The sequence below is a fragment of the Leptosomus discolor genome, chromosome 1 (assembly GCF_034619465.1).
Source record: "Leptosomus discolor isolate bLepDis1 chromosome 1, bLepDis1.hap2, whole genome shotgun sequence".
Lineage (NCBI taxonomy): Eukaryota > Metazoa > Chordata > Aves > Leptosomiformes > Leptosomidae > Leptosomus > Leptosomus discolor.
Window position 1 is genome coordinate 163639532 of NC_141391.1, and position 19359 is coordinate 163658890.

The window sequence follows — 19359 nt, forward strand, 5'->3', positions numbered from 1 at the left end:
GCAGAGCCATGAGCTAATGCCCAGGACTCCCAAAAGGCAGCCACGGGGTCAGAAACACAGTGAAATCCCAGGGGTTCAGGAATGCAAGCCTTTATTTTTCATAAGCCATGACATGACACTTCCCACATCTGGGTGGAAGAGGCGTGGAAAACCTGCCAGCTCACTCCCGTTGCAGACCCGGCATTGCAGCAGCATTTGGTTATTGCTGTAGCCCAAGGTGCCCTATGGTCTTGTCTCCTGGCTGCTCCTACCCGCAGCTTTCTTGTCTGGGAGAGATCTTCCTCCTTGCCTCTTGCATAGACAGTACTCTGGACATCCCAAAAGCTCTCCCTGGGCTCAGGTGCATCCCTGCGCTGCAAGGCAGCAGTGCCACCTCGGGGCACTTCCCAGAATTGGAAAGTCTGCTAAAACACGGGCCAGCGTTCATATTTTTGCACTCCTGCAGTGCCATCGAGAGAGCTTTCCAAAACTTGAACTACCTGCTGTGCTTTCTCCAGCGCATTTGACACGCTCCTTCAGAAACTCTATTCAAGCCAAAGCACCTCTCCCAGCGCCCTGACTGCCATTCGGTATCAGCCAGCAAGCACTTGTGCCATCTTGGCTTCTCCGAGAGCATGAGTCTGCCTTTTGGTGAAGCACACAGCTGCGTACAGCTGTGCTCATTCCTTCATCTGGGTTAGCCCCGAGAGCAGGGCCGCTGCGGCTGTTTTGGTTATTTATTACTTTGCTCTTAAACCTCTCTTGGTATGTTCCCTTGATTGCTGCTCAGACAGGCAGCAGCTGTCGTCATGAATAAAATCTCTGTTACTAGTAGCAAGGGCAAATATTTTGTTTGAAGTTTAGAAGGTAAGTGGCTGTGAGCGCTGGCTTACACTCCGTCTAGGGCTGCCATTAAGCTTCAGGTTTTCCCTTTATACGTGTTCCCAGGTATTTTACATGGAGCTAGTACTGGTACTTGATAGCAAACCAGCACCACATCTGAATAACACAGCCCAAAATAACCACAACCATGAATTTTTGTTCAAGCCCCCTTCTGTTACAAGCCCTCTCCTGTATTACACTGATATAGACTGTTATACAGTGAACTGTGTGGATGCCACTTGGATGCCATTGATAAGCATTCAGAAGGCTGAACCAAGCAGAATTAATTTCTTCCCCAGAGCCAGCTATTTCCCCTGCTCCTTTAGAGCCCACTGTCAGAGGCATGATGGGCAGTGCTATGTAATCCTCACAGACATCCCCTCCACAGCTCTAGAAGAACTCAGACTACTTCTTAAAGCTGCTTTTTTCCTTTTGAAAGTGGTAGTATCAAGACAATCAGGAAAAGCTTAGAGCCTTTTCCACTGTTTAAGCTCTCTTGGGCCTCTTCTTCAACAGTAGACATTAGATATTTCATTCTTGCACACTTGGATGAGCAAGGGCTGCACAAAACCCGTGCTGACAGAACATCTACAGTCTGGCCTCCATTCGCCTCATCCAAGCTGTATCAAGCCTCAGGAGAGTTGCCTTGGTAAGATACCACAGAGCTTACAGGAGGAAAATTTTCCCAAACTTCAATAAGAATACTCCCTGTGACCAGTTCTAGCAAAGGGCAGAAGCCGCCGCTACTTCCAGCAGCAGTACCTGGCACAAGCTGCTCAGACAGTTTCTCATCTTGCACCTTCCAGCTGGGGCCAGAGTGAAGAAGACAGCTTCTGGTCAGGTGCATTTGTTGGGCAACTGTGTAGATACACACATTCAAACAAGAAAACTTGCTGTATTTCTTTTTATTGTAATAGAAAAAACCACAATAAATCAAAACATCACTTTCTGCCTAAAGACGTTATCAACATTTTTAAAATGGCACAGGGGAACTCCAGCAATGCAAGACAGAATAGTAAGTGTGGGCAAAAGGGTTCTGCTCCCTTTCAGGAGTTCCGTTTCCCTGCCCCTTTGTCAATCAGCTGGCTGAAGTTCGTCATCTATATGTACTTACATAAACTTCTCGGTCTAGTCTATATTCCTATGAGTAAGTATGGCTGGGTGGAATGTTTGGGGCAGTCCTGCAATTTACACGTTACCATCTTTGGAGAAAATGGGATTCCTAAGAGGCCTACAAGGTACAGGGATCTTGTTACCCAGTAAGACCAAGCAAATGGGATTCCCTCCTACGGTTCTTTTGCCATGAAACACAGAATAGATCCTGAGCCCAGGAGCCCCTCTAAGAAGAGCTCCTTGGCTATTGCAAACAGCGTATGGCCGAGAGAAATTTTACGCAGTGACCTTAAAGTAGCAGCACTATCTCTGCAAAGGGGCTGCTCAGGAGGGGAAAAGGCAGATTGAAAAATGCATGGGGTGAACAGCTTCCTTTTCTTTCCTGCCTCCTGAGAGGATGTAAGAAGTCCTGAAGTAGGCAGCCAAGCAGAAACCAGGCTCAGGACCTCTGAAGTGGTGGACATAGAGCAGATAGCCTCATTGTGCAAGAGAGTGGGGCAGAAACCTTGGCACCAGTGCTTCCACCGCAGGCAGCGGCGCCTGAAGTGACAGTTTGCTGAAAGACAAGCAACCACAGCTGCGCTGCCTGCAGGTACCCAACTAGCACACCTAGACGTTGGGCTGCACTGTATCAGCTTGAGTACACCTGTTCAACTGGGAAAGCTCTGAGATCTCCAACATGCTACAGCATTCTGTGGCACAGTCAGATGTCTATTAAGATGAGAGACTGGTTACTTCTTGCACAATAGGTATGGGAAAAGACTGGAGAGGATGTACATACTAAACAGGAAAACTAAGCTACAGCTTAGCAGAAAACAACACTTACCAATCCTTCCTCCGGAAGCACTAAAAGGCATTCATAAATGATTTATTATAGCATGCTTTCTGCAAACAGGACATTTTGATGGGGAAAGATTGAAGCCTTTTGTATAATCCAATCTGTACTGCTACAGTTGTCTCCAAGCCCAGTCCCTCAAATGAAATGCTTAAGAAGTTGATGGCACAAGTAGAGAATGACAAGGAAAAAAAAAAAAAAAAGTCTGGGCTGCAAGGGCCAGTGCTGTGCACTGAAAGCAGGTACACTCAAAACTGCAAAATGGATTGACAGTACCCTATACCCACTTGTGTAGTGACTCCACAAGGTGCAGGGCAACACAGTATTCGACAGAGTGCCTAAACTGCACTTTTCCTCCATTCCATCCCCTCAGAAATACGAGCCATTACAATCCACACTGAGTAACTGTGTGAGAAACTTATCAAACTGTATTATTCTGGCAGAAAGAGCCCAGCAGAGGAAAACCACCTCCTTTAGGCATGCAGGAAGTTTCCAGTGCAGGAAGTTTGAGATGCAGGACTGAACTTGGCAGCAATACTTTTCACAACAAAGCACTGGACAAAGGGCTATACATTTGCATAGATGCTTTTTCAGCAGCATCTGGGATGTGTAATCCACATTTATGGAGCATCAGCAATGTTTTGGGGTTTGTCCAATGTCTTTCTTGTGTTCCCTCCTAAATATAAATGCTAAAAAAAAAAATCGTTCGGGAAAATAGCGTATATACACGCATGAAAAGAAATCAGTGTGCCTATCCTTTCATTCCCCTGATCTTTTTCCACTGCAAATAATTGCAAAGCTGTAAGAATCTTAAACTAGAAGATGTAGTATTGATACAATCTAATGTCAATCTAAGGACAGGACTGCTTCTGCAGGTATCCCAATATACTCACTTGTTCCATAGAAAAGCTTAATTTTACACTTCCTCTTTTTCTTTACATTTGGGGAGACTTACCACCTATTTCTCTCACACTTAGGCAGAGCACCTTCTGTGATGTGCTTGACTGCTTTCGAAAGGACAGCAATATCAAAGAAAGTTGGGACTCCTACTGTGTCTGCAACTAGATACTGAAGGCAGAATTGGTCCACCTTATATTATCATGCAGTTGCCATGCTACTCCTGCCTTACCGTACTGTAACTCTGGCTTGGTAAGGAAAAAAACCAAAACGCAACAGCTCTTATGCAAAGGTAAATAGTTAACAAGGTTCTGTCTATCTGCTGATAAGCTTACATGCGAGAAAAGGAAATAGTTAACTTCATTTTACTTTTGTTTCCACCACTTCTGCTTATGAGATTCTGTTCTTTCGGCTGGTTCTTTCCCATAACTCTTGGATGTAGCATTACAAGGCTCTTGGTAACCTTCAGTTCCAGCCTCCCTCCCACACACAACTCATCCCATTGAAATTTTCAACTTTCGAGTTGAAACTCTGACACACAGTTCAGCTTGATCACCTTTCCCACACAGCTGTGCCACTGCAAATATTCTCATCAGATGAGTTCAGCTTTTCCCCTGAGCAAATAACATAACGTCAATGAAATATGCAGAAGACTAATCCCGGGACACCTTCACGTCCTAGGCTACCAATACTTCCTTTGTCTTTTTGCTACAGACTTCAGCAAATAACCCCATAATATAGGCAGTGACAGGAGAAAGAGATGCAGGCCTGCAAGGGATGGCTAGGACATCTCCTTATTTACTCCAAATTGTGTAATGGGACCTTGAATGCTCATGGAATGAATTCCCACTTACCAGCACAGGAGTTACTTAGAAAGTGTCAGCCTACTCGGACAAGACAGCCTTTATAAATTAGTATAATACTATTAGAAATTATGGCAATCTTTTTGGTAGCATCATCTTACATGCACCCTGATAAATCCTCTCCCTAGGAAATTTTAAAACTTGTCTTGTAACTTCTGTAGAGTTAATCCTGATGGGAAATTATAAAATAGAAATCTTGTAGAATCATGTTTAAAAAGGAAGAGGCCTGGTGAGACTGGGCACACTGGGTCACTCCTGTTAGCTCTGTCCATTATGTCTGCTGAAGGTATTTCCTCCGAGTGGCTGGATCTGGATGGAGTCCAGGAGGGGCCTTAAAGCTTGTCCAAAAGGTCTGAGAAGGTAAAGAAATGAACATCTCAAATAGCTTACTTGATGAACAGCTTTTCCCATTTACTACCACCAAAGTGCACTCACTTCCTAGGCTGCAAGCAAACCAACACTGTAGAAGCAAATTTGAAGAACAGACTTTCACTACAAACTAAAGCAAACTAATTTAACCTATTAAAGAGAGCTTACTGTTCAATAACTGAGAATCTTAAACATGATTTTACATAAGCTAGTCCTGAGTCCTAGCATGCCCAGACTGCTAATGTGGTAATACTGTGTTCGAAACTAGCTTTTAGTAATTCACTCTACTTAAGCGTGCGAATGAAATCCCTGTTATGCAACTGCAGTGCTCCATTAAGTACCACATCAATATTAAAGACTGGTAGAACAATAGCCTCTAGCTCCCTTGTAAGACAATGGTTCAACACTCACCGAATAATTTCTGTTGCAATCTGTAGCACCTGGCTTATCTTTCAACATGACTCACTCTGTTACAGACTTTATCTGATTTTGAGAGATCTGAAGCAATAAGAGCCCAGGGTAGAGGACGCGTCTCCCAAATAATGTGGTATATCATTGCTACAAGAAATAAGACCTAAATGATGGAACACGAATCATCCCACTGGGATCCCCACTAGCTGAGAGTTTAAAAAAAAAAAAAAGTTGCTCTGAACTACCAGGCAGGAATTCTCATTTCCTTTTTTTCTTTTTTTTTTTTAATCTAGTCCTAGCTTTCAAACTGCAGCGTTAAATTTTAAAATTACATCTCCCCTGCCGCTTCACAAGCAAAGCTGACACCTCCACTGCAATTACCGTGCTTAGAGTAAGAGAAGTGACCTTTAACAGATCCTGGTTTCCTAAGACAAAAACACTTGCACCATTTTCTGAAGCCTTCTGTGCTTGTCTGGTCTCATATAAGAGACCATCACAAAATAACTAGTTTAAGTTTAACCTTCTTTTGTCTCGTTAATAATGCCAGTGCCAGTCAGCACTTGTCTTTCGCTGGTTCTCAGAGAAAGCCAGCAGAAACTGGTACTGCTGGCTCTGTTAAATGTTTAAGCGTTAGCATGAAGCAATACGCTAAAGAGAGAAGCGGCATGCCTACTCACGTGGCAAGAACTTCAGCTGGAAGGTCAGTAATGTAGGAAGGGATTTTTCTTCCTGTCAGGAACTGTGCCACTTCATTACTGAAGGTGTTGCAGTTATGTTCAAAAAGGTTATAAGACTCTCCTCTGTGCACAGGAAAGGAATTGAAACACAAAAAGACAGACTTAGCCAGAAGTTTAACAAGCAGAAAAACTCAGACCCCTAATGAGGAACACCTCCTTACACCAGCCCTTTTTTCCCCACAAAAAATTCTAAGGCAAATAGGTAAAATGCAGACATCAATTCACCTTCAAATTCAGTTGAATCAGGGTGGGAAATGACATCTCTCTGCATCACTGACTTTATACAATGTTTTTTTTGGAGGATAAGTGAGGTCAGGTTTCTTCAATTAAAACCAGAGATGGAACAAGGAGAAATCACAGGAATGATTGACATTTAAATATAGCCAGAACACCAAACACTACTGTTTCCTATTCTTGTGAGAAGCAGATTAGTCTCTTAACAGTCAAGACCTTGCTTTTACTCATCTGAAAGTTGGCAGCTTTACTACAACGCTTTACCTGTGACTCATGGGGCAAAACACTATTTACTGAAATATTTCATACAGTGCCTTCACTTTCCCTGGCAATTCCCTCAAAGGCATTTCAGGCCTTACTCCATTTTACAGAAAACACTATGAAAGACTTCCTGGCAGAATGCTTTCCCAGCCTAGCTCAGGGCTGGCACACCAGAGGATTGCCTAACTGGTAGCTCCTTGTGTATCGGTGCATTAGGTCCGCTCTCGTATTTGGAGTACCAAGTAGTACACTAAGCAGACAAAGCTGCGCAAGCAGGATTGGTTTCTTAACACCTTCCTCCATTCTGCACCCCTTCCCCCTCAAGGCTTTTTTTGTTATATGGATTTTATAATACAAGCTGCTACTTACCGGAACATAGATTCCCCCAAAGAGGAGAGATATTCCAGAAAAATTTCTTCTGTGACTTCAGTGTTCCCCAGGTCAACAACTGAGTCTGGGGGGCCAAGAAGTGTCCCTCCCTGTAAAAATTAACAGCCAGAAGACAATGTTAAATGGACAGACTGAATTCTTCTTGAGGACTCTAGTGAATAGAGATATCGTGGCTTGTCCAGGCACAAGAGGAGGAACTTCTGGTATGTCTGTCAAGCAAAAAGCCCTACTGCCCCCCCCCCCGTTCTGTGCTCAGAGAATGAGGAATAACATGCAACTTGTATACTTGGCTCTTTGTGCTGAAACCTCTAAGCTAAGGCAAAATTCTGCTTTAGAAGAATGGCCCATCAGTTTTGCCTCTCTAAGAATGGAAAGGTCTGACAAAGCATCATGATTTTTTTCTTTTTAATTTTAAAAAGGATGTCTTGAGTTGCCAAATCTGCGTGTAAAACGGATCGACACAAAATTAGACAAGGCGTCACTGTGGCAATGCAGCTGCAGGTGTCTTGGATAGATAGACTCTACCAGCAGAAGCAACTCCCAACCTGCATTTAGTGGGGCTTAAACCCACTGTCAGTGCTCCCTTTTCCTCAGATGCCTTAGGCAACCATGGCAAATAGCCACATCTGGCTGAATTTGGAAGCCTCTTCTAAAAGTCTATGACACAAGCAATTCTGATCAGGTAACCCTACCGCAAAATCATCTTATCAGAAAATTAAGTTTAACTTACAGGTGCGCAGCTGGAGATTCCTCCACTGCCATAGAAGAACTCATCCTTATGGACTATTATGGAGGTGTGCCTGAGACAGAGAACAAAAACCAGGTGAAACAAAGGAAATATTTCACCTAGCACGGAAATCACTGGTAAATTTACATGCTCGAGGACATCATGAAGTGATTAACTGAAAGAAAAGGTCAATGTGTTTCTGTGAGTAAGAACAGGCTCCGCTGGGACATGAATGGATATGGAAGCAATGATTATCAAGCCCACGATAACTCTGTAAGTGGCTGGGAAAGAACTGGCTTAGCTAGGTGCCCAAGCATGAAGGAACATAGGAAGAGAGGGACTTCCACACTAGCACGAGATCTCCAGCAGCCTCTTTCAGCTAAAGGGTTGAGGGGTGAAGTCACAGAGATAGAGACCAGAGCTAGCCCAGCTACCACACTGACAGATGGGCATGTCTGATAGACACTGACTGAGAAGAAGGTCAGACAACCACTGGAGATGGATCAACAGAGAGGAAAATGGACAGACAAAGGTTTGGGGGTTTTTTGCCCTTTTTTTTGTAATTTTTTTTTTTTTTTTTAATACGAGTTACAGCAAATTGTGGGTGTTTTGTAACCAAATGTAGCCACCACTCTTATGTGTCAGAAGGCCTGATTCTGTAATACCTTCTTCCCACCTACTCTTTTACTCTCATGTTTAGTCATGCCTGCAATTAGAAGACAAAGTGCTTGGGACAAGGACAACATCCTACCCTTGAAAAAGTGTACAAGTGCACTAAAATGCAACAACTACTACCAACATTTTTTTTTTTTTTACAGGGTCCACTGAGCTTTGAATGGACACGTTTAACCAGCACCTGACTGTACATCATCTTATGGCCAATCTGCATTAAGGAACAGAAAGTGTCTTGGTCTCTCCTCAGCTCCAAAATGTTCTTAAGATCTGAAGCATACATAATCTCATATTGAAAATACTTCCACCACCACACAGTGTTTAACACACATTATGCAATTTAAATCTAGTCACTTACCAGATGCCATCCAGCTGCTTCCCTGTATGCAGAGAAAAGAAGAGTTATTAGCAACATATTTTCTAGATTTCAGCCTATTTTCTGTCAGTCACTTCGGAACCATGCTTATTATTTCACCATGACAGTAATACCAAAGATTTAATCCCAGAGTTGATTCTAAAGAAACAGAATGTCGTTCTTTCAAATGATCTATTCCATCCACACGGCTGCTGCTCTTTTTTCCTCCCGCATGCAGAGGCGGCAATGCCATCCTATCCTGCCAGTGCTTATCTTCCTTGGGCTTTTGTCTACAGTCTAAGAAAAGAAACCTTTTCCTAAAATTTGAGTCTTCAGTCAGGATCAGAAGAGTTGAATTTTACACTGATTCCACATCTGCAGGCAGTTAGCCAGCACAGAGTATTCAGTTTTCTTTTTCAGTAACTGATGAGAGAGATCTGACTTGAACATATATATGACCTGTGGTGATAGTCTCTATAATCATTCCATGGTCTCCTCCTTTCTCTCCCTCCCCCTGCCTTTGAAAATTAACAGTTTAAGTGGGAGTTGGGGGGCAGAAGTGCAGGGTTGAAATTTATACAAGTCATAAAATTGTGTGTTTTGTAGAACACAGCAGCAAAGACCTGCTTCAGGCACTACTAAACTGATAATATTGTGTCTTAGGGAAAAAACGCCTTCTGAAATGCTTTTCCAGTTCCCCAGAAGTGGGAGACCTAAACCTCTCTGTGTTCATGCTAGGATCTCAAGATCAAACCTCTCTTCAAAGGGTCACTAGCTTTTACTGATCTAAGCTCAATTATTTTATCTATCATAACCTAAAGGCTTGGTCCCTGGTATCATATCCCTTTGTAAACTTGTAGGCAGCAACAGCATGCTATGACAGGTGTGCTACAACTTTACTTTGCCAAACAAGGTGAACAACACCCAGAAAAGTGGATTTAGAACAGAAAAGCTGTGTGCATAACAACATTTGGTATTCTCCTGAACCCAAACAGTAAACTGAGTGCTCCTCTGCTGTAGCTTTTGCTTGCTTGCAGCAGGGTCCTGACCCTTTTAGTCAGCTTCCATGTATAAGTGCTCTCCCCCAGCAGACCACTTCCCACACCACTATCTTTTATATCTAAGCAGCACCTCTTCCAAGGTGTTTTGTTGTTACTGTTCAACTTTTAGATACCAGAATGTGAGGATCTGCCAAAGTCATCTGCAGGTTTCCCAGTGCTAGATAAAACCCACTGTAGACGTGATTAAAAGCCACCTGAATACAAGAGGCTCTGTTCTAGTAAAAATTTGTTCAGAAAGCACTGATGGATTAACTTTTGGCCAACAGGCTTTGCTCTGGTTTGGAGACCATCTGTCTGCATCACACTAGCCTCAGGCCTCCCAAAGCTGGCCACAGACCTTCTTGTTTCCTGAATTCTCAGCCATTATGTCTAGATATTATCCTCTTCCTTTAAATGCAGCCTCAGAGCTGTGGTCTTTGTTTTAATGTTTTATTCAAATACTTACAACATTCAGGCTTTTCTTTGCTATCTTGAGGACCACTGTCTTACCTGATCTTAACTCAGGATTTGGTTGCATCCCTCACTGCAGTGTCAGCCTTGCCTATCCCTAGCAACTATTCCACTAGCCACCCTGCTTGTATTCCCACAGCTTATGATGCTGAAAGTGCACTGTGACTGCTTTTCAAAGGCTGGAATCAGATGCTCAGAATAACGATAAATTAGTCCACTCATTAAGAAAAAAAAGCTTGGTAAAAATGAACCTTGGCTCAGCTGCATTCCCAAAGAGGAGGCAGAACGTTACACACTGGGCCCCAGTTACTGTACCAGGGGCCTAAAGCTAAACGGTAGTTTGACAGAGCAGTATTTCACCCCTCAGCCTCCAGCATGCTGGCTTCTCTGATGAAACTTTAGGGGTCACTCTTCTGCTATCAGTGTCCAGCTTCTTCTAAGATGCCTGGTGCAGCAACAGTGATGGGGTACATTGTCCCAGTTCCACTTGTCCTATGGTAAGACGTTCTCCAACTGTCTGTACTTAGAGCAGTGCCACGGCATCAGTGACCTACAGGGAGGCAGAGGCATTGCCCTTCCCTTTCTATAGGCAGAGGGTCTTGGGGGTATTTACTCTTTCCTACTCCTCTGTCAGGGGTGCTTTGGTCTGTGAGTGCCAGGAGTGAATACACTACTTTGAAGCAGCAGCAGTGCTTTACGAGTTCTTTCACTTGGGCAAAACCAACTTTCTGTCATCATCAGGACTGGGTAAAACAGAAGAACAAAACTGATGAGGATAATCCTTCAAGAGTTCTGAGAAAAGGGTATTTATGTGTCCAAATAAGGAATAAACAAGCACTACCGTGTTTTTTCTGCTCAAGTCTGAAGCAAAACAGGCACAGGGGTAGATACCTGCTTCGGACAAGGGTCATATAAGACTGGAGGCAGGGAAAATGCTGTTGTGACAAAAGAGACACCAGTCAAAGCGAGCACACACAGCTTTGAAGTAGGTGGACTGATCTGTCACTACCATGGATCACAGCCAGGCAGCAAGCATATTCACTGTCAACCCGTTGCACAGAAACGTAGGCATGGCATAGGAGGAAGGCCAAAAGATAGTAGCAACGATGACAGAAGCAGAGCAGTGTGTTGCAACACCTCAGGAGCCTTTGTTGCCCCTTTAGCATGACCCATGCTATTGTGGTCCTCGATCCTCTGAGCCGTGTTCCCCATCGTCTTGTGCTCTAGAGCTGCCAGAAACCAACGACACTGCAGGCTCACCAGCAACGCGCGAGGTAGGGCATAGTGCACTGCCCTAACTTTAGCAGCTGGCCTACGATAGGTTCTACCACTTGGCTTTGCATGGTTAGCGTTCTGCATATCTTTTAATAAATTATTACACATTTGTTTACAATAAATCACTGCTTTCCACTAGAAACTCGAACTTTATCCTTCAGAGCAGAGAAACAGTTTCAAAGGCAGCACATACTAGAATTGTATCTGCACTTTTGCACGCTAAATCAAAAACCAACATCTTAATATTTACTTTCACACACAATTCCAGCAAACAACAATGAAAGGCTTTCCACAAAGTTGCCACTTCGCACCTAGATTCTGTGTACAGATGCTGCCAGGAATCTGCCTATGCAATTACAACACCCACTTGAAAAGATCATTGCAGCAAAGGCTACCACACATTGGGCTACTCTAGCAAGACTGCAGCCAGCAGCTCAAGGGAGGTGACTCTCTCCCCCATTCAACACTTGTGAGACCAGATCTGGAGTGCCGTGTCCACGTTCAGATGCCCCCAGTACAAAAGACACTGACATACTGGGCTGGAGCACTTGCTGTACTGAAGAGTAGCTGAAAGAACTGGTCTGTTCAGCCTCAAGAAGAGAAGGCCAAGAGTCCTTATTGCTGTCTACAACTATCTGATGGGTATGGAGTAAAGGGAGCCTTGTTCTACTCAGAGGTGCACAGTGAAAGGCAACAGGTGCTAGTTTGAAAATGGGAAATTCCCAATTCAGTAAAAGGAGAAAAAAAAGATTACAATGAAGGTGGTCAAACACTGAGGCAGGGGTCCAGAAAGCATGTGGGATTTCTGTCCTTGGAGATACTCAGAACTCAGCTGCCCAGGACCCTGAAGAATCTGCTCTCACCAGATCTACCAATGTAATTCTCTGATTGCATGAACAAAACCCAAACTGAATTCAGGAAAGGGACTTTGCATTGGACTGCAGTCCAACCCTAGGGGGCTCCTCTCTGGCTGTTACACACAAAATTTGTAGCCAACATTAGGCAGCAACTGCTAGGGCAATAACAGAACAACTCTTGGCACGTGAAGCTGCTTATCTTCACAAGGCAGGTCTGTCTGAGGCTGCTCAGCTAGGTCAGTTTGTGCCAACCACTGGTTCGATGGTCTTAATGAAGCTGCTGACCTGCTATTTTCACTTGGCTCCTGTAAGACATTAACCAGGCTGGCATTGTGGAAAACACATGCCAGATCTGCAGCTCTGATGACAATAATGCATCCATGGTAGCTCTCCAACTTGCTGCAGACAAAATAAAACCCCTTTCTGCCACTGGTGGACTATGCTTGGTCAGAGGCAGTGCAAGCCTCTCCAATGACAACACTGGTGGGGAACGCTGTGCTTAAGAAATCTGACATTGTTGGCTACATACATATCACCCACAGACATCCAAGACCAAGAACTTTTGGTGTGCTGCTGTAGTTTCCCATGCTGCACAGCTAGCTGTTGTCATCTCAACTCCAAACTGACTGACAGAGGAACAGGTCAACGGCCACCAGCTTCTGAGGAACTTGGGCAGCTCCCTTTCCTGCTGCTCAGCAAGAATCTCAATGTTGTTTGTCTGTTGCATCATGTAAGAGGTTCTGTACAGACCTTCATGGACACCATCATCTTCCTCCTGAAGTTTTGCCTCTGTTGGTGATCCTCCTCTATGCCGCCTCTTGCCCTTCTCTCAGACGCAGACATTGCACAGAACAGGTGACAGCTCACAACCACTGCCACTCCTGACAAGCTCACATAAAGCAATCGGGGCAGCCGGCACCAAGGAGTTACATCTTGCCTTCTGCTAGACAGTGTCCGCTACATACAAAAGACGTTGCTCGCAGCCTCTGAAGGCCTGAAACACATACCAGCCCCAACAGTACGATCAAGCAAGGATTGGCACTGCACTGTTTCCACAGCCAGCTGCCCAAGTGACAGCATGAGCACAGCATTGCTGTAGCAGTGCTAAGGCACGAGTTGTATCCAGGCCTTGCAGTGACACTTTCCAAAAAAGCTGCTTCTGGCAGTGCTGTCCAGCTTAAAAAACAGAATGTCAAGCTTGCCAGGGAGGATCCTCAGGTAATGCTACAGTGCAACAGAGCTTACATCCTGTAGTCAATTGAGTGATCTAGAAGGGATTGCAAACACCATCTGGGACACTGGCAGAGATCATCGCGTTTCATGCTCTTGCACTCCTTGCCACAACATTTCAAACTCCCGTGGCACATCGCAACGTGGGCAGAACTATACACTGGTACTGCCACCGAAAGCAATACATTTACTCATAACCTGAGGCTGTCTATAACTATATAAAAAGTCTGATTCCCCAATAATTTCCATTCGACCTGCAAAAGCCTTTAAATTGCAGACATTAGCCTCCACTCAACACCTACAGCAAAGCTAATCCAAATGATGCACATGCATGCAATGCAGAACAGGAATGTCCTGATGGGATGATACTCTTTTGGGCATCTACTGTTCACCGTAAAACAGAAACAGCAAAATGCCCAGAGTTTAAATATTCCAAGGGACAGAAGGCAGTTGAGCAGGAAAGGGTGTTGCAAATTTAGATGTACAGACTTAATCATACAATAATTAGTGCACATGGTCAAGTTACCAGGTATCAGCTGTCCCACAATAATTGCCTGTGTGCAAGCTCAGCCTGAAGTAAGTGTGAAGCAAATTCATCTTAATTCAATCTGCTTTCATTATTAGCTAATGCTTGTGGCATTTGTCACAGACCATGAACATGGACATGAAAGTTACTGTGTTATATCTGTGAGAGTTTAGGGTGATAGTTTGTCAGTCTTTGGAAACCTGATCACATACCTGATCTTTAAGACTTTTTTTTTTTTTAAAACTTGCTGAGGTGCTTATATGGATCTTTCCTGAAAATACTCACTAGACCTCAGAAGGGAATGCCAATTCAGCATAGATCTGTGTGCTTAAGCATGACAAATTCAAAGATTCAAGTTGTTTGAACGAGGCAGAATATCATCTGGCAAATAAACAAGTTGTTTTTATTTGCAGTTATTTTGCTTTATAATGTTCATAGCTCAAGTACTTTCATGGTGCTTACATAAGCCAGAAACCTATGAGAAAAACACAACATTCAAATGCATTATACAATTCCAGGACCATCAGGTTAGTCACAGGAACATGGAGAATGGTAGTTAGATTTGTTTGTTGTACAACTGATTCAGGAGACTGTCATTGTTAGGACACGAGGGTATTTTGAAAGAAGCAAGCAAGCCTGTGTAATTTTAGAACACAGTCAAACGGGATTACTTCCATGCTTGGATTTATCTGGAAGGCCAAGCAGAAGGGAGATTAGATGCCAGTCTACTTTACTGGCACAGTTAATTTGCTAATCTTGAGGGCCACGCGATGCAGTTTATTCCTGTGCATTTTAAATACTAAATGAAAGTGGCACTTGTATATCAATCCAAATTATTAGACTGAAGGGTAGAAGAGTTCTGGGACAGGAAGGACTTATATAAGGAGACGTGCACTTAGTTTACCTCATTCAGAGCTTAGGCCATCCAACCCTCAGCCCAAGAGCAACACCCGTTCCTCAACCATAAAGTAAAGACATAATAGAAAGCTCAGTATTTTTAACATGTCTATGCTCTGCAATGGCTATGCCAGCCCCAGAAGACCCTAAAAGACCCCCCCCAAAGTGGCGAATTGGTCTTCTGTGGAACTGGAAGCAATGTAATTTGGTCAATCAGTGTGAGTATTTCTAGCAGTGCATTGCTTTGCGTATGGTTGCAATTTTCTTAGGCCAATCCATTAAGATTCCAGCCGTTTGTGAACTGAAAATTATCCTAATTAGCCAAGCACCTGCTACCCAGGGTGCTCAACTGAAGCAAAAAAAACTAACAGAGGGAGGAGCCTGCTTCAGTTCCCCTCTCCTTGGGGTGCCTAGACAGACCAAGAAGTAGGCTAGATTGGGGGAGGGTAATGCACTTGCTTTTCATAAAATCCCTAGCAAATGCTCTGGAGCAAAGCTGATGGAATCTCACACTGGAGCAATTCAAAACTCTTCAGAATAGGTGGAGGAGAGGCAGAGTAATGTGCTGAGTCTGGAAAAAAGGAACAAAGTAGAAGGCACCTCCTTTTAGCAGTTAATTTTTGCTCCAATTCCTTCTGAGCTGTTAACTCCCTACAGCTGAATGCACTACTTAAAAATTTCAACCGATACATACTCCCAGTCAACTCACCATTAATTTATACCACACTGAGCCAAAGCTGCTGTGGTAAACTAAGCTCCTGCCCATTCTGTGAGTCACATGAACAATAACCTCAGTTACAGGACTGGAGAACTTTGAAAGCTGCAAGACAATTTTCTTTAAGCCCACCATGCAATAGGATTTTAATCTTCCTTAAAGATTGCTCTGCCTTCGGACATCTACTTCAAAATCAGCACTGCAAGCTGAAAACAGAAATAGTTCCTCTCTACGCTCCACAGAATCAGGTGGCTTATGTTTTCTGTCTTGAAAACAGAAATCTCACTGCATTCAGGTTAACATTTATTATTATTAGATCATGTAGCTGGACAGACAAATGTGGTGTAACAGACTGAGATCAGGGGAGAGAGCCGGGAACAGTACCTCTAGAGAAGACTTGCACGTAGAGCAACAGCACACAAAAATTAAACACGCTTCTTCTGATATCAAAGGCAATTGAACTGCAATACTTGGTCATGCATACTTTAAAATAGAAATATTCACAGAAGAATTACAGGAAACTCACAGAAAATTAAGAACGACAAAAGTAGTCTGGGTAGAAAAAGAGTTGCCAAGAAAAGTGAAGATGTGCCCAAGGGGCATGACTAAGTCACTCTTAAGCCTGCTAGGTACAGTGCTGTATAGTTCTGCCTTCCAGGTTCATCATTCAACGCCAAGGGAGAGAACAGATACTGAAAAAGCCAGGATAACGTTCAGTAGCAAGGGCTGATCCCTGAATGTTGTACTGACATAATCCATAATACCTCTAGATTCTATTAGCACAACTGAAGACACCACATGGTGATGCTCTCACAGTGGTCAGCCCCATAAGAAGGGATTCATCCCCCTCTGGCAGCGGCATCTCAGCTTCTGTTTTCGAGCACTGTAGGAAGTGATTCTAGCACCATCAATTATTGTGTATGTGTCTTCTCTCTAAAACACATGTAGTTCAACATAGGGGATGCTACAGAATTATCACTTGAAGCAAAAGCATTGTTTCAGTCAAACTTGGCACCAATGGAAAGAATACCATAAGTAGAGATGACACATGTATAGCACTAAATCATCTAAGAAATCCTTTCCTCTTCAATTTCTATGACTTTCTCCAATGATGTACAGTTTATGAACATCACTGACAAAAAAAAAGGGAAAAATAGCTATTGACCGTCTGAAAGTTGATGAACAGAGAAGTAGCAACAGTTTTTGCTGTTCTTCTGGAAAAAAAACCAACACGTGTGTACATGAGGAAGAGGAGTATTCTCTCCATCACTTTGCTCTTGGGGAGGTTTCTAAAATAATCTGGAGGTATGACAGAGCCAAGTGCAAATGCATAGAAGATACTTAACTTGAAGGAAAAAAGGGAGACACTGATTTGTTTGGCGGACAATCCAGTCGCCGGACCCACATAAACCCAAATATCCTGCAGTCTGCATTGTCACTGTGACTACACAGGCCTAGCTGGCCCTGTTCCATGCACACGTCTGAACTCAGCTAGTTACCAGGAAGTCACCAGCGAGCGACACTTCCCACACTACCGAGACACAAAATCAGATTTTTAAGTTTTCATTTTCATTAGTCAGACTCCTAGAAATTTAGCATCCAACTGTATCGCAAGCACAAAGTTTTGAAGTTGTGGTTTGGATAGCATAAAAAGCACAAAAAATGAAGTAATATGCTAAGTGTTTTTATGTGGAAATTCAGAAAGGTACAAGAACCCAAGATTGACTTTGTGGGTAAGAAGAGAGCTAAAAAGCCTCCACTTGATCTATGTGAAGATTGGCATGGAGATACATATACTGACAACCTATTTCTGTACAAGTCTCTGCTTGGACCAACACTTTAAAATAACGCTGGTTAAAACCTGCTCACCTCAAACACAGGTAAATGATGCACACATGTAATCTTAAGATTTGTAACGCTTAGCACAAGATAAAACATGGCTATTATGAACTAACAGGTGAAAAGTTACTTCCCTGAGGGTTACAACAGAAGCAACTCTGACCACACAAAAAAGCCTCGAGGTTATCCTGTGAGATTATCCAGAGGAAACTCACATCTCCCAAAGTTGCTACTGCTGTCTGGCTAACAGAGTATATCACATATGATCTCTACAATATTTTTTTCCTCAACTTCGCAAGCCTATCATTGATGTGCATGAAACCTCAGGCTAAGAATTATTTGGACTTTCATTTTAAGCTTGCAGGAAAGCACAGAATCTCCTCGTAGGACAGATGAGCGAAGTGAATGCCAACAAACTGTAAAACAAGATTACACAGAGCCATCTGTTCACACACTGAGCCTGTTGAGAAGTCTCATCTCACACAGACTGCTGGTCTGACACAGGCCAGAGTCTACACGTAACAGGTATAAACCACTCTCGTTGCGTTCCTAATTCACACTTCCAAAACTTCAAGCAAAACCTAAGTCTCCTTCGTATCCCCAGTCCAAGGTTGAGTTGGAAACGCACGCATTCTTGATGAGGCACGTAACAAACTTTCACAAACTCCCTGGGAGAAGGTGGCTAGCTGCACATCGCAAGCCGTGTGACGCCTAGCCCAGTCCAGCCTCACCACAACATGGAGCCGTTTGAATTCAATAACCTTGCGAACAGCAGCGGGCTTGCTTCCAGTTCGGCCTTCCTGCCAGGGCATCACAGAGGTCGGGGTGTCTGGAACTGAGCTTTCCCTCGCTGCAGGGGCTAAGCAATGCTTTTCATTAGTAAGTAATGCCAACGAAGCGGCACAGGACAGACGGGGGGAAAAGAGCCTGGACCCTGTTCACCTGGAGCTGCCTTACATTCCAAGCCCGTCCTGCTGACAACAGAGACAAGGACGCTGCAGCTAAACCCACTTCGTCCCCACGCGTCGGGGCCCCACGCCAGGCCGCGCACTCGCGAGTCGCGCTTCGGCCACCGGCCACCGCCGCGGCCCGCGCCCTCAGGGAGCCCTTCCCCGGCGGGGCCGCTCCCTCGGCAGAGCAACACCGGGCGAGGGAAAGCCACCCCCGGGGCTGATTTCGGCCCCGTTTCCCAGGGCGGCGCGGACGGGCCGCGGAGGTCGGTGGGGGAAGAGGAGCCCCCGGGAGGCGGCGGCGGGAGGGGAGGGGTGGGCCGGGCCGGGCCCCGCGCGGAGGCGGGCCGGTGCCGGTGCCCCCCCCCGTGCTCTTACCCAGCATGAGGGGGCTGAGGCGCCGGGCCATGCCCTTGGACAGGTCGTACACATAGAGCTTCACGGGGTGCAGGGCCAGCGGCTCCTCCATGGGGGTGCGGGCGCGGCCGCCGGGCGGCACCCGTAGCCCTCGCAGACACCTGCCGCGCGGCCGGGCGCCGGGAAGCGGCGGGGAAAGGGAAAGGGCGGTCCCGGTCACACCGCCGCTCACCGGGTGCGGCGGCGGCACCAACCGTGAGGTGACAGACGGAACGGAAGGGGCGACGCTGCCTCTGCGCATGCGCGCCAGCCGGCTACCGGCCGGGCTGCCCCGTCACTGCGCCGTTATGCAGCGCGGAGGTTCCGGCCTAGGGCGGGAGTCGCCGCGGGGGCGGAGCTAGAGGTGGTGGGCGGGGATGGGGGAAGTCCCCCTGTCATTGGCTGAGGCTTGGCGCCTCTTCCGGCTTGCGAGCCGCA

General features: G+C 45.0%; 1 protein-coding gene across 1 annotated transcript; it reads right to left on the reverse strand.

Annotated features, from left to right (window-relative positions):
- Positions 1-1751: 1751 nt before the first annotated feature.
- On the reverse strand, positions 1752-19183 carry DESI1 (desumoylating isopeptidase 1). Its single transcript, XM_086479920.1, has 6 exons — positions 18904-19183; positions 8729-8750; positions 7702-7771; positions 6951-7060; positions 6027-6149; positions 1752-4921 (listed from the first exon to the last, which is right to left on the reverse strand). Exons 1-6 carry the CDS (start codon positions 19181-19183, stop codon positions 4828-4830), a joined length of 699 nt encoding a protein of 232 aa, XP_086336046.1. The 3' UTR covers positions 1752-4827.
- Between the last annotated feature and the right edge of the window lie 176 nt (positions 19184-19359).